Source organism: Otolemur garnettii, unplaced genomic scaffold, assembly GCF_000181295.1.
Source record: "Otolemur garnettii isolate 467f Iridium unplaced genomic scaffold, OtoGar3 scaffold00013, whole genome shotgun sequence".
Classification (NCBI taxonomy): Eukaryota; Metazoa; Chordata; class Mammalia; order Primates; family Galagidae; genus Otolemur; species Otolemur garnettii.
Genome location: NW_003852408.1, coordinates 22,894,217 through 22,917,615, shown reverse-complemented (window position 1 = coordinate 22,917,615; position 23,399 = coordinate 22,894,217). Strand labels below are relative to the sequence as shown.

General features: G+C 36.6%; 1 protein-coding gene across 9 annotated transcripts in view; it reads left to right on the top strand.

The window, feature by feature from the left end:
* PIKFYVE (phosphoinositide kinase, FYVE-type zinc finger containing) overlaps positions 1-23,399 on the top strand; it is a 96,623-nt gene that overhangs the window by 30,771 nt on the left and 42,453 nt on the right. For 3 of the 9 annotated variants that reach the window (XM_003784988.3, XM_023510414.1, XM_023510415.1), the window contains 9 exons: positions 2,918-3,056; positions 5,081-5,238; positions 6,356-6,467; positions 9,968-10,115; positions 10,651-10,818; positions 18,148-18,207; positions 20,111-20,240; positions 20,964-21,144; positions 22,041-22,115. In XM_003784988.3, coding sequence (XP_003785036.1) covers positions 2,918-3,056; positions 5,081-5,238; positions 6,356-6,467; positions 9,968-10,115; positions 10,651-10,818; positions 18,148-18,207; positions 20,111-20,240; positions 20,964-21,144; positions 22,041-22,115 — 1,171 coding nt within the window. Of the gene's footprint in view, positions 1-2,917; positions 3,057-5,080; positions 5,239-6,355; positions 6,468-9,967; positions 10,116-10,650; positions 11,334-18,147; positions 18,208-20,110; positions 20,241-20,963; positions 21,145-22,040; positions 22,116-23,399 lie in introns of those variants that run through there. The other 6 variants (XM_023510417.1, XM_023510418.1, XM_023510419.1 and 3 more) reach the window with 4 other exon arrangements.

Genomic DNA, 23,399 nt, shown 5'->3' with positions numbered 1-23,399 from the left:
GAGGGCAACAAAGTGAGACTCTGTCTCTCTTTTTTTTTTTTTTGAGACGGAGCCTCAAGCTATCCCCCTGGGTAGAGTGCCATGGCATCACAGCTCACAGCAACCTCCAACTCCTGGGCTCAAGTGAGTCTCCTGCCTCAGCCTCCCAAGTAGCTGGGACTACAGGCGCCTGCCACAACGCCTGGCCCTTTTTTGGTTGCAGCCGTCATTGTTGTTTGGCAGGCCCGGGCTGGGGATTCAAACCTGCCACCTTAGGTGTATGTGGCTGGCGCCTTAGCCGCTTGAGCCACAGGCGCCGAGCCAGAGACTGTCTCTTAAAAAAAAAAAAAAAAAAGTGAAGTGAATGACAATAATGATATAAGAGGTAGGAGGAAGAAACTGGGAATACATTTTTTTTTTTTTATTAAAAAACTGGGAATATTTTGCGATTACACTGTACTTGGACTACTTGTGAAGTGATATAGTATTATTTGAAAATGGACTTGGATTAGTTAGAAGGGTATATTGAAAACTCTAGAACAATCACTAAAAAAAGGAAAAAGAATAATTAATGTGCTATAAAAAGGAGAGAAATGTTTAATTAAAACCATAAGGCAGGCCTGATGTGTCTCATGCTTGTAATCTCAGAATTTCTGGGCTCAAGTGATCCTCCTGCCTCAGTCTCCCAAGTAGCTGGGATTACAGGCATGTATTTATTTAGTAGAGATGAGGTCTTGTTCTTGCTCAAGCTGTCTCAAAACTCCTGAGTTCAAGTGCTCCCCCTGCCTCGGCTTCCTAAAGTGTTAGGATTACAGGTGTGAGCCACCGTGCCTGGGCCCTGAGAGCATCTTCATTTCTCATTTTTGAAGGGTACTTTTGTAGAGGGTAGAATTCTAGGCTGGTGGCTTTTTTTTTTTTCCTTTAACACTTTAAATACAGTAGAACCTCCATAGTTGACCACCGCCCCACATTGACCACCTCCTTAAGTTGATAAAATTTTCAAAGACAGGACATGCACCACATGTATGTGATCAGTGCAGCAAGCCTAGTTCCTCATGTTGACCACTTCGTGTATTGACCAGTTATAGTTCCTGAGTGATCAACTTACAGAGGTTCTGCTGTATTTTAATTTACTCTTGCATGGTTTTTGAGAAAAAGTACATGTAATTCTTATCTTTAATCCTCTAGAGTTAAGGTATTTTTTTCCTCTGGGTTCTTTCAAGATTTTTTCTTTATTTTTGATTTTTTGCAGTTTTTTTTTTTTTTGAGACAGAGCCTAAAGCTGTCCCCCCGGGTAGAGTGCTGTGGCATCATAGCTCACAGCAACCTCCAACTCTTGGGCTCAAGCAAGTCTCCTGCCTCAGCCTCCCAAGTAGCTGGGACCACATTTGCCTGCCACAACGCCCAGCTGTTTTTTGGTTGCAGCTGACATTGTTGTTTGGTGGGCCCTGGCTGGATCCTAACCTGCCACCTTAGGTGTATGTGGCTGATGCCTTAGCCACTTGAGCCATAGGCACTGAGCTAGATTTTTTGCAGTTTGAATATACTTCATTACACTTAAGAGTAGTCTTGGGCATTTTTCCTCTTCAGTGTTCTCTGAGCTTTCTGTATCTATGGTTTGGTGTCTGGCGTTAATTTTGGGAAATTCTGTCACTTTTACTTCAAACACTGCTTCTGTTCCTTTTGCACTTTCTACTTTTTCTGGTATTTCCATTATATGAATATTGTCCTTTGTAGTTTTCCCACAGTTGTTACATATTCTGTTTTGTTTTTTAAGTCTTTTTTTTTTTTCTTTAAATTTTGGGATTTTCTGTTGCGGTTTCCTCAAGTTCAAAGATTCTTTCCTCAGTCCTGTCTAGTTTACTAATGAGCCTGTGAATGCATGCTTCCTTTCTGTTATAGTGTTTTCGACTTCTTGCATTTCCTTTATGATTTTTCCTTAAAATATCCATCTCTGTGCTTCCATTATCTGTTTGGTCTTGCATGTTGTCTCCTTAACACCCTTAGCATATTTATCTTAGAGTCTTAAATTTCCTGCGCTAATAATTCCAACATTCATGCCACTTCTGACTGTTTTTGATCCCTGTTCAATGTCTTCATATTGTGTTTTTTGCTTTTTTGAGTATGTCTTGTAATTCTTTCTTGAAAGGTGACATGATGTACTTGGTAAAAGGGACTGTCCTGAACAGGTCTTTAGTAAGTTAGTGACACGATGCACAGGGAGGTGCAGTGCTTGATACTTCTGTGATTAAGTCTCATGGTGAGCTGGTGAGCTTTTGCCCCTGGCCTGGGAACTTGTTCAGTGCTTCTCAGTTTCTGTCTCCCGTAGGTGAGACAGGATGGCTGGAGGGGGCTGGTGTTGTTTTTTTTCTTTCCCCCATTTGGGAGGCAAGAAGAAAGGAATTCTTTTGGGGGTCATAACGTTTTGCTTGATGGGTTCAAAATTAGTGTTTCCTATTAGACCATTCTTAATTTATGGACTGTACAAAAACATGAGACTAGGTGGATTTAGCTTGTAGGCCATAGTTCCCTGACCCTAATGTGCAAGATAATTTAGTTGTCATTTTTATATTTGACAAAAAAACAAACAACTGATCTGTAGCAATTTAACAAGAAGACTTTGTATCTAGTTCCATTGAAATATTACGGATATCTGAACTATATAATTGATTTCCTGTAATTTTTTTCTTAATTTATTTTAAACTTATTTTTAAATAATTTTAGACTCACATAGAATTATAAATATAGTACAGAAAATTTCTGAGTATCCTTTCCCCACTTTCCCCCAATGATAACATCATATATAATCATCATAACTACTTTTTGAAATTCTTTCAACATTAGCAAGGAAGCAAGTAAGCATTGGTTTAAAAATGAATTTTCTCTGTAACTTTATTGATGATGAATTTATACCTGTGATTTCACTTTTTATTTCCAGATCAGCCAGCATTACTAACTTGTCACTGGATCGATCTGGTTCTCCTATGGTACCTTCATATGAGACATCTGTCAGTCCCCAGGCTAACCGAACATATGTTAGAACAGAGACCACTGAGGACGAACGCAAAATTCTTCTGGTACTGGTCCAGCATCTTTGACCCAACTCCCGTTTTGATCATAGAGACTGTTTATTTCACTGATGCTTTTTAAAAAGAAATATATAAATGAATAGTAAGCAAGCATATCAATTAAAGAGAGCAGATCCTTACTAAGATCACCTGAGAAATAGGTTAACCATTCTGTACCTATTGCATAAATATTTTCTTTATACCTTTCATCTGGTAAGATGACAGTTCAGTTGTCTACATAATAAGAGCACTTAACTTTTAGTTAGGTCCCAGATTGCTATTTAAACTTGGAAACATGTTTCTCATATCATGAGAAACTTTTCAGACAGTTAATAGTATATGTTTACATATGATAATTAGTTGCTTCTTGAATTTATCTATTTGTAAAATACTAAGTTTTTAATTATTTACCTAAGAGGGACTCAAGGAAATGGAAGATAATGGCTTTTGGCTGTAAGTTTATAAGGTAGAAATAGGAGACAGGTGCTGTGACATATAGTTAGTCCCAGCTACTTGTGAGACTGAGGCGAGAGGATTGCTTGAGGCCATGAGTTGAGCTGTAGTATATATAATGTATATATAATATATAGTATTATAATTGAGCATGTGAATAGCTGCTGCACTCCTGTCTGGGCAACATGGTGAGACTCAGTCTCTGGAGGGTGAGGGGAAACTAGAAATAATATCAATAGGGCAATTTTTAATGGTAAAAGAAGTAATACTTTAATAATGACAAAGAGTACCAAATGAATAATATCACCATAAGTTACATTAGAATCAAAAAACAGAAAGGTCATTACTTGTGAGGGAGTCAAGATGGGCTTTAAACCAAAGGACTTGAACTGGACCTTAAAAGGTAGAATGGATTTGGATAGTCATTGAGAACAGAGAAGCTTATTTGAAGGTGTGAGGAAAGGTATAGAGTGAGAGTAGGCATGATATTTTTCATGGACCAGAGTAGGACTTATTGACTGGGAGAGAGTCGAAGTTGGAATCTGTGGTCAATGTAGAGAGCAATGAATTTAGTCCTTACAAGTTACAGATTTGAACTGTAGTTGCTAAGCAACATTGGAAATTTTTCTAAGCAGGGAGTAATTCACTGAAGGTCTTCTTTTAGGAAAATCCACTTTCTGGTTTGGTATAAGTAAGAATGGCGAGAATCTGGTGGAGTGAAGGCTCTAGGAACAGTTACTTTAAGTTAGTTTGACCATTGTCTCCCTTTCCCTTGCCCCATCTCTAAAGAGTAGTTCCCTCTATTTTCCACTGAGGTAATGATAATAGGAGACTAATGGCTCAGCGTCTGTGGCTCAGCGGCTAGGATGCCAGCCACATATACCAGAGTTGGTGGGTTCGAATCCAGCCTGGGCCGGCCAAACAACAATGACAACTGCAACCAAAAAATACTGGGCATTGTGGTGGGTACCTTAGTTCCAGCTTCTTGGGAGACTGAGGCAAGAGAATTGTGTAAGCCCAAGAGTTTGAGGTTGCTGTGAGTTGTGATGCCATAGCACTCTAACCCAGGGTAACATAGTGAGACTCTGTCTCAAAAAAAAAAAAAAAATGGAGACTGATAATATATGCCATTGATTGAGAAAAGAAGTATAGTGATCTTCCATAGTTGACCACCTCCCTACAATGACCACCTTCTTAAGTTGATACAGTTTTCATAGGCTGGATGTGTACCACATGTACATATCAGCACAATAGGCCTAGTTCCTTATGTTGACCACTTCCACATATTGACCAATTTATTAAAGTCTCTTGGGTGGTCAAACTTTAGAGGTTCTATTGTCTTTGTCACAGGATTAGTTAAACAAAAATTAAAAAACGGTATTTGAAATAGTTGTTTTTAAGAGAATAAGTTTAGAATTAGATGAGGTGCATTCAAGCTGTTCCTCATGTTTGTGTCATTCATATTACATCATCTTAAGTTAGCTACTATAAAGAAATCCTTTCCTTTTGGATTTCTCCTCTTCTCCCTATCTGATACCATCCTTCTCAGGAATAATTATTTACTCTTCATGTCATTGTAGGACAGTGTTCAGTTAAAGGATCTTTGGAAAAAAATCTGCCATCACAGTAGTGGAATGGAATTTCAGGATCACCGCTACTGGCTGCGAACACATCCCAACTGCATTGTAGGAAAGGAGTTAGTTAACTGGCTGATCCGAAATGGACACATTGCTACAAGGTATTGTGATTTTAATAAAGAAGTCTTGATTTTATTTTTAAATTGACTTTTGAGAATGATATGTATTTGAAGATGTAAGAGTAACAAATTTCTTTTTGGGTTATGGTGCTTTTGTTTCATGTATGTCATGGTTTGAGGCACAAATTACTCAACCCTTCTATCTGGGTTTAACCAGTAGAGAATAGAGGCAAGGAGTTAAATGCAGTCATAATTTACCTTATTAAATATAGAAATGTTAGTCATTTCCAAAACACAACTCTTGATTGGAGAATGTAGAGTGTATGGTAAAAGGCTTTTCCTGCTGCTGTTCTCTAATCAAGTGTTGAGAATTGTGTCCAAAATCTTCCCCAAGTAGGTCCTACCCTGCCTCACCAATCATTTCTGAAAGAGAGCAGCAGGTTCTGTTGCCTTTCAAGTTAACAAATCCCCTGGCTTTTATTACTAGCTCAGATTAGCTATTCTTCCTCTCTGGGGAAGAAACAGGTGGGTCAGCAAGTAAAGAAAGAAACAGCTTTAGGCTGTGAAGCCCTGGGTTCATTTTTGACCATGACCAGCTTGCTTTGAGTCTGTTATTCAATTTCTTTGAGATTAGTCCAACAGGAGGAAAGTATATTGTGCTGCAAGTAAGCTTTGGGGATGAAATGAAATAAATGATGGCTAAAATGCCTCATAAATTGTGAAATACCATATAATACAAAGTATTATTAAGTGTCTATTCATGTATATGTGCATATACGTTTTATACCTATCTCAGTAATATTAAGTATTATCTTTTCATTAATACTAAGCTTGAGGGTAGGAGTCATGCTTTTCTCCATGACTTTTTTAGTAATTAAAAGGGTGTGCATGCATTCAGTACTCAGTAACTACTTCCTGTAATTAAAATTAGGTTTTGTTAAGACTGCCTTACCAATAGATTCTTCTCCATTACCACTACCTGGAAGAATCTTTTAATTTGCTTCAAGTCTTTCATATTTTTATCCTTTACCTATCCAAGGATTGTTTGAAATTCCAACTTTGATTAGAACTGAAAAAAAAAATTGAGATTCTATGTTATGAATTATTTAAAGCATTATGAGTGACTTTTAAAACTTTATTTTTGTGGGTATTGATTCAGGGCACAAGCTATAGCAATTGGACAAGCAATGGTTGATGGACGTTGGCTGGACTGTGTTAGTCATCATGACCAGCTTTTCAGGGATGAGTATGCACTGTACCGACCACTGCAGGTACTTTTCAGTGTTACAGCTAACGAGAATGTAGCAGGCTTGTTTCCATGTCTTTCATCAGTGGAATAAGAAGTACTCTAGTTTATTGCCCAAAGATACTTTTTTAAAACATGTTTCCCTGTTGTTTGAGGAAAGGTAAAACATTTTTTACTTGGTAGGTTGTAATGATGAAAAACCTATTAGAATCAAACATTTTATTCAGTTGATAGGACTTTTCTTAAACCTGGCTTTGTGGTATTATAGTTACTTGTCATTTAACTTTAGTGGTTTTCCGTTTTACTATGTCTAAGTTTGTAGAACTAACAGAGAATATACATAATAAAATGATTGAAAAACTTAACATCATCTATTGAAATAGATTTTGACTGTTTAGCACTATTATATAAAAATGATAAAATTGTCTATATATATTTTACTTAAGGGAACTGGAAATATAAAGTCAACTTTTTTAAAAAGACGTACTTTGAGTTTTGGTTTGTAATTTGACATGTATTTTATATATATGTGTGTGCATATATATGTATACACAGTATATATATATAAAATACATATCAAATTATAAATATGTATATATACATCCCCCCTCATATTTTGCTGTGTAAAATGTGCTCCCATGTATAATGTCTACCCACATTTTCACTAAAACTTTCAGAAAAATGCCTCTTGAGAAAGTGGTCTGCTCTTGGCCAGGGGAGAAACATCTGGGGAGGGCTAACACTCTCCTGGTAAGTGCAGATAGCACTACCCTCCTGTAGCCCTGTTCAGCAAAGGCTGCCCCTTCCCTTTCTGCTGGAAGCCCTTCCCTCCCTGCCATGTTGGGGCCTCTGCTGAGATGGCTACACACGTCGCTGAGATGGTACACACGGGCTGGAGCTTCTGAGGCCACTCAGTCCATGGGTAGCCAAGTGCGTCCTGGGGGCTGTGTGGGGCTCCCTGTCTCCTCTGTGCAGCCAGGCCTTCAGCTTTAGCCCTTGCCCTGCATGGCCGCTGCCATCTGGCCAGCCTTGCCACCGCCCCCACCCCTGATTGTGGTGCTTGGTGGAGGCTGCCCTGGCTCACTTTCATCAGATCCTAGATTCTCCAGGACTGGAACCCTGTGTGCCTGGTGGGCCCATGTGTGAGGGTTCAGTAGCCCTCAGGGGGCCCACTGGGCTCCCCAACTCCTAAGCTATACCACCTGTATATAATGTGCATCCTTATTTCTCCCTCATTAATTTGGGCAAAAAAGTGCACATTATGTATGGCAAAGTACAGGTATGTGTGTATGTGTGCATGCACACATGCATTTGTGTATATGCACAGAGTTTACCTTTTAACAACATGGGGGTTAGGGTTGCTGATCCCTTGAACAGTTGAAAAATCTGTGTATAATTTTGATCCCCCCCAAAACTCATAGCCTACTGTTGACCAAAAGGTTTAGGAATGACATAAATGGTTGATTAATTCATATTTTATATGTTATATGTATTATATACTGTATTCTTACAATGGAGTAAGCTAGAGAAAAGAAAATATTAAGAAAATCTTAAGGAAGAGACAATATATTTACTATTCTTTTAATGAAAGTGGATCATCCTGAAGGTCTTCATCCTTATTATCTTCACATTGAATAGGCTGAGGAAGAAGACGGGTTGGTCTTACTGTGTCAGGGTAGCAGAGCTAGAAGAAAATCTGTGTATCTACATATAAGTGGACTGGGCCAGCTCAAACTCATGTGGTTTAAGGGTCAACTGTATAATGGTTACATGTTTGGGAACAAAAATTGGAAGCTTAGTGGTTAGAAAAGACAAGTGACCCCAAGTCTTGGTGTGGCATGGTTTGTTAAAAGTCATTTTCCATTCCAGCAAGCTCTCTAAGGAAAAGCATGCTGTAACTTATCTAAAATATATATGGTGCAACGTGTCAGTTTCAAACTTTTGACTAAACCAAGTAAAGGAATATGAAGGGATTGTAAATAACAAAATGTCCATTGATAGACCATCATCCTGTACAAGCAGATATCTGCTTCTTGAATACGTAAAACAGGGTAATTTATTTACTTGTTTTAGTATTTTGTGTGCCTTAGATTTCCGTTTTAAAACATGTATATTTTTGTGAGCCTAAGGTTTCTTATGCATATAAGTATATAAATAATTAATCGTTTATTGCTTCAGCTTCTTCAGTGAGATATTTGCTAGTATTAGACTATCAGGATATTACCTTTTAGATTTTAGGCCTTAGCTCCCACTAGAAATGATTTCCTCATCCCATTTAATGGATAAAGTTTTATGGCCCTTTATCCATCCACCCATCTGTTCCAGTCTACACTTAACTGAATACCTGAAAATTTTCAGCATCATTTTTGTTTTTCTTTGCATTTTTTATTTGTTTGCATGATGGTTTATAAAGGCTAGTCAAGTAAAGCAGTGGGAGTGGAAAAGGGACAAAGAAACCTGTAACTGGTTAGGATCAGTGATTTGTAAACATCAAACACCACTGCACTCACTTTTACCAGCCACTTTGACTTTCTTTTGAAGCACCACCTATGACATAGTGAACTTGAAGAATTAAGATTTTAAAACATGACCTTACAAATATTTTTAAAGGAAATAGCAAATTACCTTCAAAACACTCGTGATAATATATCTACCGTTTTCCAAATCAATTTATCTCTGCCTTTAAATAAGTTTCTTAACAATCTAAACATTAAACACTAGTGTTCATTTATGGAACTATTAGGAATTGTGAATCTTGTTTCAGTTTACTAAGAAACGAATTAAAATATCTAGTCTCAACTAAAATGTTTTCATTCCATTGTCGTAATTAACATCATGAGTGGACTGCCTATCCTGTTTGCCCTCCTGTAGGAACCACGTTGGATTCTAACTTTGTCGGACTCTATTTCCTAATTTTAAGAGTTCATGGTCCCATTCCCTGCCCTGTGATTTTAAAACAGCTTATGCTTATTCATTTCTGGCACATTGTGATTGTATGGTGGCTATACTGTTTTTAGTATGTTCTTTCTTATGAAACAAGGAAATAAATTTGTTTGAAATGACAAAAAAAAAAAAAAAAAAGAAGTTATTTTCCAGCATGTGTCCTAGAGTTGGCCTAGGGTTAAAGTAAATTCTATGGGATCTTCACTCTTAGGACAAAAAAAAAAAAAAAAAAAAAGAAGTTATTTTCCAGCATGTGTCCTAGAGTTGGCCTAGGGTTAAAGTAAATTCTATGGGATCTTCACTCTTAGGACTAAAGGATGAAATGAAACACTGAAGTCTTTATCAAAGAAGTGTTTTGTTTATGATATACTACTTAAGCCTTTTAGGTAATGAAAATTATAATTTTAAGAGTGGGATTGCCAGTATAATGTTGTTTTGTAACTTGGATTTCTTAATTAATTTATATATATATTTATTTAATTGTTAGATTTGTAGAAATATGGGGCTTCAGTTTATTTGTAGTATGACCATCCTGATTGCCATTGAGGGTCAATTGCTTGGATCCTGTCTTGGTCCTTTCAGAGTACAGAATTTTCTGAGACACCTTCTCCAGACAGTGACTCGGTGAACTCTGTGGAAGGACACTCTGAGCCATCCTGGTTTAAAGACATTAAGTTTGATGACAGCGACACAGAACAGATAGCTGAAGAAGGTGACGATAATTTGGCTAGTGAGTTTTAACTTTCTAACAGTTTGGTTTTTGTGGGTCACTACTGTATGTGTGTGATAAAATGAGTGTCTTGTTTTAGTTGAAACAATTCTGTTTTATAATTTATAGCTCCTGTTGAATGTAAACATCTGAGGGTAGTCTTGTCCTAGATTAGATACAGTATTTTCTTAAGAAACCATCTCGTTAGGCAACTGACATTTCTAGATTTTACTGTAGTCACTAGTTTGCAGCAGCTTAAAAATAACTAAACTAATAAGATTGCATCAGACAACTTTCTCACCTCTTCACTATGATATTAGACTTTTTCTCTGCAGAACTTCCAATATATTTATTTAAAAAATTGATTTTATATTTAACTTGTTCACATTTTATTAAGCCTATACAGAAGTACATGAAAATACTGTATCCATTTTGGTATTGCACATTGGGCTTGTATATTAAAAGAAATTTTTCTCCTTTCCTCCAATACCCTGATAAAACCCATTTTTACTCCCCTCCTCTCCCTATATTTCTTTCCCCTCCCCAACACTAAAAGATTCTGCCAGTCCTAGCAAGCGTACATCAGTCAGCAGTTTCCAGTCCACAGTGGACAGTGACTCAGCCGCTTCTATCAGCCTGAACGTGGAGCTGGACAACGTGAACTTCCATATCAAGAAGCCCTCCAAGTACCCACATGTGCCCCCTCACCCTGCTGACCAAAAAGGTAGGAGGTAGTCACCATCTGGAATCCAAACGCAGGCTGGAGAGCTGGGCCATAGGATCTCATGTCAGCCTGTCCTTCTGGCTTCCTCTGTCCCATATGGCTGAGGGAATTTGGTGTGGGTTTTGTTACACCCTTTCTCATTTTCCCCACACCTCCTCCTTATACCTTTTTTGGTTGATTCCTTTTATTTCTTGTTTTTTTCCCTCAGTATCACCGTGCCCAGTTTAAAGCTTGTAGTCCCTAAAAGGAACAACATCTGATTGTTCTTCCCATAATGTGCAACTTCCAAGGTGGCATTTCTTTGCATTTATAACATGGATGTTCTGCTCTCTTCTTTTCTCTTTCTTCTTTTTAACAATTTAAAGCCTATTTGCCTTTGCTGTTACCCAGTAATGTAGTATTTCACTAAACCTGTTAAGATGCTTGAACTAGATGGGGGAAATTGTTTACACATTTCAAAATCTCTTTCTACTATAATTTAAAATGCTTATTGTGTAGATTCTACATTTATAAAATGAACTCATTCTTTATTTTTAGCTGTCTTATTTGCTGCTTTAGTATACTGTTTCAAAAATAATAATGGCTGTATTCAAAAGACATTTGGTGAAAAAGGAAAATAATACAAACTGTTGGTAAAATTGAACATAGCAACACATAAAAAAAGAAATGCAGTTTTTCAAAAAGGGATGATGAAATTTACTCTGTTGTATATAATTAAAAGCCACTTTAATAGACTGACTGACACACTAGGAAAAAAGCAGTTTTTCCTGGGACCATGCTGTTTTATTAGATCAAGAGATGTGTGAGTTTTATATGCTTCTTGATGTCCTGGGCTGAAGACTAGAATTAAGTTAAATGTAACTCATATAGAAGTTAATGTGTTATTTATAGCCCTAGGTGGGTTTGGCCTATAATCCTAGCTCTTAGAGGTTGAGGCCAGAGGATCATTTGAAGCCAGGAGTTGGAGGCTGCAACAAGTTGTGATCATGCTGCACTGTAGCCTGGGCAATATAGTGAGACCTTACCTCTACAAAAATAAAAACTTAAAAAATGAGCCAGGCATGGTCATACTCAGCTGTAGTCTCATCTATTCAGGAGGCTAAGGCAGGAGGATCACTTGAGCCCAGGAATTGGAGGCTACAGTGAGCTATGATCATGCCACTACACTATAGCCAGGGTGATAGAGTTAGATTCTGTCTCAAAAAGGGAGAAAAAAAAATATATATATGTTAAAAATTTTTACAGAATGATATTTTGTAAAAGTATATTAAAAAAATACACAAGTAAATAAATAATTGTGGGATTTCATTATATCATGATAACTGAAAAATGACTATTACAAAGATGTGAAACACTTCATTTCATAATTTCACCTGGAGTTTGAATTTTTAACATTTTATTCTCTAAAGTTGAATTGTCTCTTCACTTAGATTTACAATGCTTGCCTAATTCTTTCCTAGTTTCTATTTTGAGCTTAAAAGTATAATCAGAAAAGAGACGTTCTTAAACATTTATACAAAAGTAATTTGAAATAAACTTATAATAAATTTCTACAATAGATATCTCATAATTATCAGCATTAGCCATTCTCAAGATGTGGTAAGATGGTACTTAAGAGTTATGATAAGGGTGGTGCCTGTGGCTCAAGGAGTAGGATGCCGGCCCCAAATACCAGAGGTGGTGAGTTCAAACCCGGTCCCCGGCCAAAAACTACCAAAAAAAAAAAAAGTTATGGTAATGAAAAAGCATATCTTAAAAATAAGAAATACAGAGGGATGTGGTAAAGTAGATGAAGAGGAGACTTGCCCAGCATTGAACGGGAGTTAAATAGACATCTTTGTAGGACTCCTCAAAGTAGACATTGGAAGCAAACATTTGGGTGAGTATGGAAGGGCAGTGAAATAGACATGGCACTCGTTAACTGTAGGTGGTGTGGTGGTCACTTGGAAAAAAGATGATGTTTTTGAATATAAGCTGATAGTTGTGGGTCAGAGGCACACATTTCAGAGGATATCTGTTCTCTCGAAGTATGTGTTGGCAATTTCATTTTGCTGAAAGCAGAGTGTGAAGTCTTCATTTGCTGAAGATTTCACATCTTAGAAAGTTAAGGAACTTTTGAAAATCTTGAAGAAAATGACCTGTCATTATTGAATTCATAATAGCAAAGGGTAGGCCACCTGAGCAGAGTGAGTCACTTATGTGAGGAATTGTAACCTTAGAACAGTAAGAGAGGCCTGGAACAGGAGGCTCCAATAATGACATTTTTATGGTGCAACCTCAAAGTGTAAGGAAAATAAAAGGGGAAGTACCTGCTGTTTAAAAATAACATCATGACTCTTCTGGAACCGCTCTGATAACATCATGACTCTTCTGGAACTGCTCTGATCGCAGACCTTTAAAAAGATTGCTTATGATGGTTGTGATCAGCAGCTTGGGGAGGAGGATGGGAGGATAGGAGGATGAATCTGAAAAACGGGCCAAGACTTTCAAGAAAAGTGACAGGATAGCAGAAGTTCATATTGTGCTAAAGATTGGTGAAAATGCCAAGGATATTTGAGAAAAGATTTAAGTTGGGTTAGACAGAAAAACTAGGCAAATTAATCCAGACTAATGACCAAAAGAAGTTTTTTGCTCCTTCTGTCAAGACTAATGTTATCAAGAAAGAACATATGGTGAAGAGGAAAGTAAAGTCCAAGGTATTGAAGAGATAAAGAATGCCAGGTTGTTTTAAGTAAGTTTGTTGCCAGGTTTAGGCAAATTATATGCCCAGAATACTGAAAGACTTTAGATCTGGGATCATGGAGCAAGAGTTTGTTATCTGTGAAGTGTGGGAGAGAGTCCAGATGACTGAAACAAACTTATAATAAATTTCTACAATAGATATCTCATGTAATACATTTCTTGAAAAGATGAATTCTTGACTTGACATTGGAAGCTGGCAACATTGTAGTACATTCTGTACGTTCTCAATGAACTGAATGTACTATGGTTTTTAGAAAAGGGATTGGTGGTTACTGAGCACAGACATTTGTTAACCAGCATAAGACATTGTAATACAACCCTGTTTATATATTTTATGGTGATACAAGAATGATAGAGCAGGAGAAGGTGACAGATACTATCTTTGTTGATATTAATAAGACATTTAGTGGTCCCTCAATAGTTTTGCAGACAAACAGGACAGTTTTGTATATGGAAGACATATGTTAAAGAGGTAAAGGCAATGGTCATATTTATTTTTTTAAAAGCACAAATTGGAATACATATGAGCTTTATTTTTTAAATTATAAATTGGAAAATTATAATTTATGTATTTATGAGGTATAAAGTGTTAGGATATATGTATGTACAATGCATAATGACTAAATCAAGCTAAGTAACATATTCATCGTTTCAAATCCTATCACTTTGTGGTGAGAACCTTTGATATATATTCTAGGCAATTTTGAAATACACAATGCACTATCAACTGCAGTCATCACATCTCCCTCCAGCCTTCCAGCTTCTGGCAACCACCATTATACTTGGTGTGTACTATACACTATAACTTTTTATATGAAAAACACACAAAGACGCTAGTGTGTTTGGTGAATGTAAGAGCTTAGTAATATCATTATAACACACGGATTTGTAGCTTTTTGTAGAAAATATTAAGAGGATAATTAATAATTTGATAACAGAAAGTTAAGCTATAGGGATTTGTCCATATGCAGTGGTGGTCAACACTTTTTTGGTTAGCATTTTGAATGCTTTTTAGGTCCTCAAATCATTAAAATCTGGAAAGAATGGCTAATATGTTGGGTAGCAGAATTGTAATTTAATAATATTTTTTTCAACAGTAGGTTGAGACAACATGAATTAATGGAGTTATACATAAAATAACATAATTAGGCTTAAACGTTTATTCTTAATACTCTGGAGAAAGCCACTCATAATGAAGACCCAAGTTTTAGTTACTTGCAAATTCCATAGTGTGCTGTGGCAACTCTCTAATGCAGTGACAGATTTCATTAGTGGCAATATAGTGTCTAGAATGAGGGTCCATTGTAAAGTTTTGTATTCAGTTCTGGTTTATGAATAGAGCTGGCTTGCCAGGCTTCTGGGACATCTGAAAACTATGCTGTATTAAAACTGACTAGGGGAATTGAACTGTTTAAAATACTTGATGTTGCCTTTAGGTATCCGAAGAATACCTGAAAGAAATTATGCTTATTTTGTATGTGGTTAAAGGGAGAACTAGTTTCAATAGTTCAGAGTAGTGAATATTTGCCACTGTGTGCTGGAAGTATCCAGGTTGTGTCTGAATGTCTACCAGTCAGGGTTATTGAGGACAGATGCCTATGTTGAATGACAGCTTAGGTAGACTTGGAGACTTCTAAGTTTCCTTTTAATGCTAAATCTGTGAAATGAAAAATCTAGAATTAAAAAAATTCTAACAAGTATGAGGAACCCTTTAGCCTACTCAGTAAGAAGATTATAGAAGTGGTTCTAGCATTAGAGAGAAGGTAATTATTTAATTGACCACTTAGGCAACCTTGAAAGCCTATAATTTGATGACTTTATTAATTCCCTTAATAAATGTACCTGACTTTCCCACTTTTTTTATTAGCATACTAACAAGAATTATCATTTTTCATTTTTATGTAAAGTTGAAATAAAATAAAATATTTTGCCCTGTATAGTTAGGATGACTACTGATTACCTGAAAGTAAAGATTGCCAGAGTAAAAGAATAATAAAATTCTTCTGCCTCTGGTTTTCATTTCTTTTTTATTTTTTAATTTTTTTTTTCTGAGACAGAGTCTCACTATATCACCCTCAGTAGAGTATATGGCGTCACAGCTCACAGCAACTTCAAACTCTTGGGCTTAAGTGATTCTCTTGCCTCACCTTCCCAAGTAGCTGGGACTACAAGGCACCTGCCACAACACTGGCTATTTTTTGTTGCAGTGGTCGTTGTTTTAGCTGGCTGGGGTCAGGTTGGAACCCGCCAGCCTCCACGCGTGTGGCTGGTGCTGTAACCACTGTGTGACGGGCGCCGAGCCTGGTTTTCATTTCTTTAAATAACTAAAAAGGGGAATGTTTTTCACTTGATTGTCCTCTATGATTTAAGACTGGGAAAATTTGGTTTCATAAAATAGATTGAGTATCTGTACTTTAAATAAAGCTACTCATGCTTTTTATTTTATGTAAGAAAACCTCTTATTTTTAGAAGTTCGTGAATCTGAGATGATGTGATTTTCTGGTTTGATTAATTTTTCACTATTGGTTTTGGAGAGTTGAATAGTTAAAATTTATTATGTGTTGCAAGCAGGATTCTGAGCTATTCTTGGAAAGTTAGCAAGTAGAACCTACAAAAGAAAGTAAAAATCTTGGCTTCCACAAGCCTCTAGCTCTAATTTTCTGTGTGTAGGAAAACACAGAATAAAGGAGGAAGTTAAACACCATGAGAAAACAGTCATATCCAGAATGTGGGATATCTCACAGGACGTTTGGCCTGGCTCTTTCAAAATTGATTATCATGAAAAGAGAAATAGGCAGAGCATCTATCTGTTCTAGATTAAAAGATAATGAAGAGACACAATAAACAAATGTCATCTATGAACTTTTTTGGATCCATGTTTGAGGAAGAAAGATCACCTTTTACAGACATTTTTGGGACAGTTGGATAAATTTGGATATGGACTGATTCTGTGACGTTAGGACATTGTCAGTTTTCTCAAGTATGCATTTAGTTTTATAGCTATAAAGAATGTGCTTACAAGAGAGCCATGCTGACTTATCAGTGGTAAAGCATCATGATAGATAAAACTTCAGGTGGTCAGGGAAAAAAGCACACATATACATGGCAGATCTTTAACAATTGGTGAATCTGGGTGGATAGTACATAGCACTTTGTGTATGTAAAAAATTTTTTCTTAAGGGCGGTGCCTGTGGCTCAAAGGAGTAGGGTGCTGGCCCCATATACTGGAGGTGGCAGGTTTAAACCTGGGCCCCCTCCCCCCAATTTTTTTTTTTCTTTATAAAATGGGGAGTTGGGTGTGGTGGCCCACGCCTGTGTCCTAGCACTCTGGGAGGCTGAGGTGGGTGGATAGCTTGAATTCACAAGTTTGGAGACCAGCCTGAGCAAAAGCGAGACCCTGTTTACACTAAAAATAGAAAAACTAAGGCAAGAGGATCCCTTGAGCCAAGAGTTGGAGGTTGCTGTGAGCTGTGATGCCATGACACTCTACCCAGGGTGACAGCTTAAGAGTCTGTCTAAAAAAAATAAAAAAGGAGGGAGGGAAATTCATCATGTCTCGAATCTCGTGTATATGTATATTTAAATTTCAGTGTGAGAAGTAAGGCTTACAAAGAACAATACATTAGTTTAACAGAATTTGGCATTATTCATTTCTGTGAAGGAAGTGTAGAAATAAAGTATAATATCTATCTTATTCTCTTGCTCCTACTTGATTTTATTATGTTTGGCATGGTGTACTTGAATTTTCTGAGTAAAATATTTTCTCCTTTTTTTGGCTGAAAGGATAAGCATATTGGCTTATAAACTTACTGACTTTTAAAGCCCTTTTGTTTATAAATGAACTTGGAAAAAATTTTGGTGAGAGCCTTTACCTTAAAGAAGTTAAAATGCAGTAGGTTTTAATTTGCATAGTGGAAAGAACCTTATGTGAGCTATGCTTGATCACAGATCTAGAGAAAAGTTGATGGGGAAGTAAAGAGTGAGTTTCACTCGTAAGAGAAATACTTAATATTTTAAAAGCATTCTCTGTGTGTTCAGCAGTTATTATCTGCCAAAAATTTTTGAAAAACAAAAATACTTATTAAGAAATAATAAAAACTCAGATGAGTTATATCTTTATTACCTATCAGTGTTGCTTTTGTATTAATTTGTTTTATAGCTCGTATTCTGAAATTTTAAAAAATCCCTTAGGTTGTTTTATCAGGTGAGTTCTCTATTTGTGAGTACCTTTTATATAGACAAAAGTATTATACAGGAGAAATATAGGGTAACCTTTTATGGTTGTCATATAAATTACTGATTCAATTTTCATAAACTGTTTTGTTTTTAATAAGGGAAAAATGATTTGTTAAAGATTATCTGACGTCGAATTAAGATACTAATACAGTTCTACTAAGTTTAGTGTGAAGTGTGCAGAACAAGTTTAAAGAGGCATTTTAGCCTGAAACTTTCTTGAATATACAGGACGGTGGTAGGTTTAGTATGAGTAATACTTTGTGTGGGGGTGTGTTCCGTATAATTACGCTGGCATGTTGTAGTCATTTGTTTGTCCTTTCCTTCCTCCTCTCTTCTCTCCCTGGTATGCAGAGTATTTGATTTCTGACACTGGAGGACAACAGCTCTCAATTAGTGACGCCTTCATCAAAGGTAATTTTATAAACATCCATATATGGGATGGTGTCTTTTTTTGTGAGGATATACTTAGGACCTAGCACATGGATTGGTATAAAGAAGGTGCTGAAAATGTATGGTTATATCAGTCTTGTGGGAACACAGTGTTTAATATGTATTGTGACTTTGAAAATGTTGAAAACCAAGAATATAAACTTGGACTTGGTTTGAGAGGTGGTCTCTTAGCTGAAAATTAATTGTATAAAAACTTATAAGTAGAATTTCATTAGATAGGCATGGTGGCACATGGCCTGTGTCCTAGCTGCTTAGGAGATTAAGGCAAGAAGATCGCTTGATCACCAGGCATTTGAGGTTGTAGTGAACTAAGATGACACTATACTCTAGCCTGGGCAACTGAGTCAGACACTGTTTCAAAAACAAAAAACAAGAAAACTTTTAAGTAGAATTTGAATCTTATACTTTTAAAGGCATACATAGCTTATACTTTCCTATATTGCAAATGTAATACAGAGTATTGATATACATATCATTAAGGGTTGTCGAATTTGTCAAAAAGCCCACAAACATCTCATCAATTAAGGATGCTGCTTGTCCTGTGGAGGTGGTAAGAGGGTTAGGCAGAAGGGGGAAAAGAACCAACTCTGCTGATCAATTTCTTTGGGAGAAAAGGAGTATGGAAGAATGTAAGAGTTTTCTCACTCCTTCTCTACTTAACTTCTGTGAAGTAAAGCCATTACTAGTTGGGCCACAGTAGTCCCCAGCATAGGCCTCTGATAATGGAAGAAAAATTCCCTTCCCAGTGTCTTCTTGGTGCTCAGGGTTTCAGACAAAGGAAGGTAGGGCAAGTTGGTACAAAGGAGGCCACATACAGTTGATCTTCTGACTGGCAGTGCTTCCAAATTCACCTCCAAGTATCTGGTTCAACTAGAAGTTTATAGACTGGGCGTTTATGTAATTGAAACACACAGTTCTTAAACCTCATGTGTCATTCATGGACCACATACTTTACTGTGTTGTCTGCTGGATTATCTGGTGAAATATATATATATATATATATAGTTTGGTTTGGTTTATAAGGGGAAGGGTTAGAGAATTTTGGTAAGCTTTCCCCACCTCTTTCCATTTATTCAGTCACATTCAACAATCACTTAGTGAGCATCTTTTTGCAGAATATTTATTATTAATTTTTTGTCTTGATCCATTTTTTACCCTTTTAAAAAATTTAAAAATTTTACAAAATTTTATATAAATTGCTATTTAACATGTTAATATTTGTAGTTTAATTTTGAGTCTGTGCTGTTAAAATTTTGGTAAAATGTCTCTGTGCCAGTTTTGAAATAGAAGCACTATTAAGGATTGTCTTGAGTAGACTTTGTATACTGTCGTCTGCTGTTTTGGGATATCTGAGCTGAGCTTCTCTCCTGGAAGGTCAGCACCCACATATCACATGTTCTGCTGGCATTCAGATTTCTGTTGCATGCAGTTTTCAGTTTGTGATTTACAGGGAAAATTAACACCCTGCTTTTCTAGTATTCCCAAATAAGTAAAAGGACAATGTAAAAATTTCACTTTATTTGCTTTTCATTAGCTGTGTTTATAATTATTGGCTTGAAAGTGCTAGTTACATATGTAAATTTGCTTTTCACAGTTCTGTCTCTGATTTTGGGCATTGCTAATTATTGCTGTTCTTAGTTTTTCAAATTAGGTATTTTTCATGTATTTATGTATGTTTACATTTCTGTATTGTTTTGTGTTTTATTTATGTACTTGTTACATGCCGTTGCGTTTTTAAAATAGTAACTTGTATTAACCAGCTAAAAAAAATTTAAAAAGAGAAATTGGTAATTTCTTAATATACTAGTAAATGACATAAAAAATGACAATGAAATAATAACTTTTCATTTTTTATCTTATTTAGAATCCTTATTTAATCGTCGGGTAGAGGAAAAGTCCAAAGAGCTGCCTTTCACACCTTTGGGCTGGCATCATAACAACCTGGAGCTCCTGAGGGAAGAGAATGGGGAGAAGCAAGCCATGGAGAGGTTGCTGTAAGGGAGTGAGCTTTTTAATTTTAATTTTCAGTCACTTGATGGGCATACATGTTGTCCCTCTTCCTTGTAAAGTCAAAAATACTAAGTTTACAGAGGCCAGGCCTGGGGGCTCATGCCTATAATCCTAGCACTCTGAGAGGCCTAGGTGGGCAGATCACCTGGCTCAGGAGTTGGAGACCAGCCTGAACTAGAGTGAGACCCCATCTCTAAAAATAGCTGGGCATTGTGGCAGATGTCTGTAGTCCCAGCTACTTGGGAGTATGAGGCTGCTGTGAGCTATAATGCCACAGTACTCTACCAGGGGCAACAAAGTAAAACTATCTCCAAAAAAAATAAAAAATAAATAAAATAAATAAGTAAAAATACTAAGTTTACTTAGAAAATAAAGCTTGTTCTGATGTCTGATGAATTTCTTATAGGACAAAGAACTGTGCTTGTCTGTCCCCATTTTATTAAAAGGGAGATCTTAGTTGAAGATATTCTCAGATTTCACTTATGTGCAGAATCATTAAAGGTGCTGGAAGGTATACTGAAAGAATAAAATTGACCTACAATATCTTATCTATGAACCATAATTGAAATGTTTATTTCTCTACAGACTGCTGTTGTTCTCTGCAGAACTATAATTAAAATGTTTATTTCTCTAGAGACTGCTTGTTCAGAATTATTTTCTCTGAAAGTATGAACTATGCAAACTTCTTTCTTGTAATATTTTTGTAGTTCAGCTAATCATAATCACATGATGGCACTACTCCAGCAGTTGCTCCATAATGACTCATTGTCACCATCTTGGAGGGACATTATTGTGTCACTGGTCTGCCAGGTAGTTCAGACAGTCCGGCCTGATGTCAAGAACCAGGATGATGACATGGATATTCGTCAGTTTGTCCACATTAAAAAAGTGAGCTCTGCTAATGCTTTTCTAATTCTAGGAACTGGTGAGGCGAAACTATGATGACTTTTCTCTTAATGGTAATCAAAAAGAGTCATTACCTTCAGGGGTCTAGGTGAGGAGTGGGAAATTTTGCCATCTACTCCATTAGTGGTACAGTTAGGAGTCACGGAAGCCACACATAGGATGTGGGAGGTGAAATGGATGGGTGGGTTGGAGAGAAGATGAGTTGGGAACTCAAACAATTATAGTTTCTTCATTTCTTGCTTCCTCTTTCTTGACACATCCGTCTATTCTCATGAATTATTATCACCGTTTTGAGGAAAAGCAGTGGTTAGTTGCTTCATTTATTAGTGGTTCTCAACCTTCCTAATGCTGTGACCCTTTAATACAGTTAGTTACTCATGTTGTGGTGACCCCCAACCATAAAATTATTTTTGTTGCTACTTCATAACTGTAATTTTGCTACTGTTATGAATTGTAATCTAAATATCTGATATGCAGGTTGTATTTAGGTGACCCCTGTGAAAGGGTCATTTGATTTCCAAAGGGATCATGACCCACAGGTTTAGAACCACTGATTTAGATAGTAATAGAGTCTTGTCTGTATTTTTGCTTATGATATTGACCCTAAACAATAGTGGTTTTAACTACCACATGGTACCAGTTTGTTTAGACAGTATTTTAGAGTACCAGGTATAGTACATTAGAGATTAGGGAATGGGAAAACAGGCTTCATACTGAGATGCCATTAATCATTGGTTGAAAGGAAGGACTATATTCTGGAAATTTTTGTCCTATTTGGTTACATAATAGTTAAAAAAAAGGGAAAGAAATAATAGCATTCGTTTTACTGGATTTCAGGGATGTATTATTGAATTTTATTTTCTTTCTTGTTCTATTAGATCCCAGGTGGAAAGAAGTTTGATTCTGTGGTTGTCAATGGCTTTGTTTGTACCAAGAATATTGCACATAAAAAGGTAATGTGATTTATTTCAATGATGGTTCAGCAAAACTGTGGCTATGTGTTAAGCTAACAAGTTTGGGTACCTTAATATACAAGAAAAAATAAGTGGCTATTGAAGGGTACCTAGTGGTGTATGCAATAGTGGTGAAAGTTTGGAGGCTTAGGGAAGATCTCTCAGAGGTAATGATGAGTGGATTGAAATTTTAATAATGATAATTCTCCACACAGAAGAAGGAAGAGTGAGATCAGGTTTCCAGACCAGGGGAATGATAGGATACTGGTATCATTTTTCTTTTGACTCTGCCACATCTCAGGCAGATAGGTTTTTTTCTACAGACTATAGTTTTTCCAGAGGCTTATTAGTGTTCTAAAACTGGTCACAGCTTCTCGGGCTGAGCTGCAGAACTGTCAGTGTTATTCTTTTATCATTCTTACCTTGTATAGCCTCAGCCCCGAGGCTTCTTTCTAGTATTAGCACAAAGAAATGGGATGAGATAACCTGGGGTATTAAGGAAATTGAGTTCCTGAGAATAAGATGGGAAATGATGGACGAGGGTGGAGGAAGCAGGCAAGGACTTTGTATCTCACTAAGGGGCTTGAGTTTTATTCTGAAGCCTCAGTCTCAAAGTATGGTGTACATCATAGGATCGTAGGATCCTATGGAATCTTGTTACAGATGTTGATTCCAAACGTCATCCCCTTAGAAATTCTCATTTAGTATGTTTAGGAGATGGGAGTAAATGGTGTAATAGAGGAAAATTTGTATTGTCTTTATAGCAGGCACTCCATGTGTTTCCTGTGTCATTTGTTCTCAAATTTTGATATGCCATTGCTCTAGAACAGTGTTCTGAAACCTCTATGCTTCAGAATCATCAAGGGAACTTATTAAAAATAGAGATACCCTGGGCCCCACCTCTGGGGATACTGATTTTGTTACCATAAAAGCTGAGGCAGATTTCTAGAGCAACTAGATGGATAATCTATAGTCCTGTTTTCACTCTTTTCTAAGTGGAAACAAATTATTTTTTGTAAGGCATCAAGGTTCCTGAAAATTGTTAGTGATCATAGATAAATAAAAGTATTCTTGGATTCAATAATATTTCATGGCAGTGCTTCAAAGTCAGTCAGTATTTTCACAAATTACCCTTTGAAGGAGACCTTTAATGTGATATTTGTTGAATTAAGAGGTAGATGTTTTGTACTTTTTATAGGAATTGAAGAAAATTGAATGTGGGTGTGGTAGAAATATGCATAAATGACTGAATTGCTCCACTGATCATATTTAGAGATAGTTTTT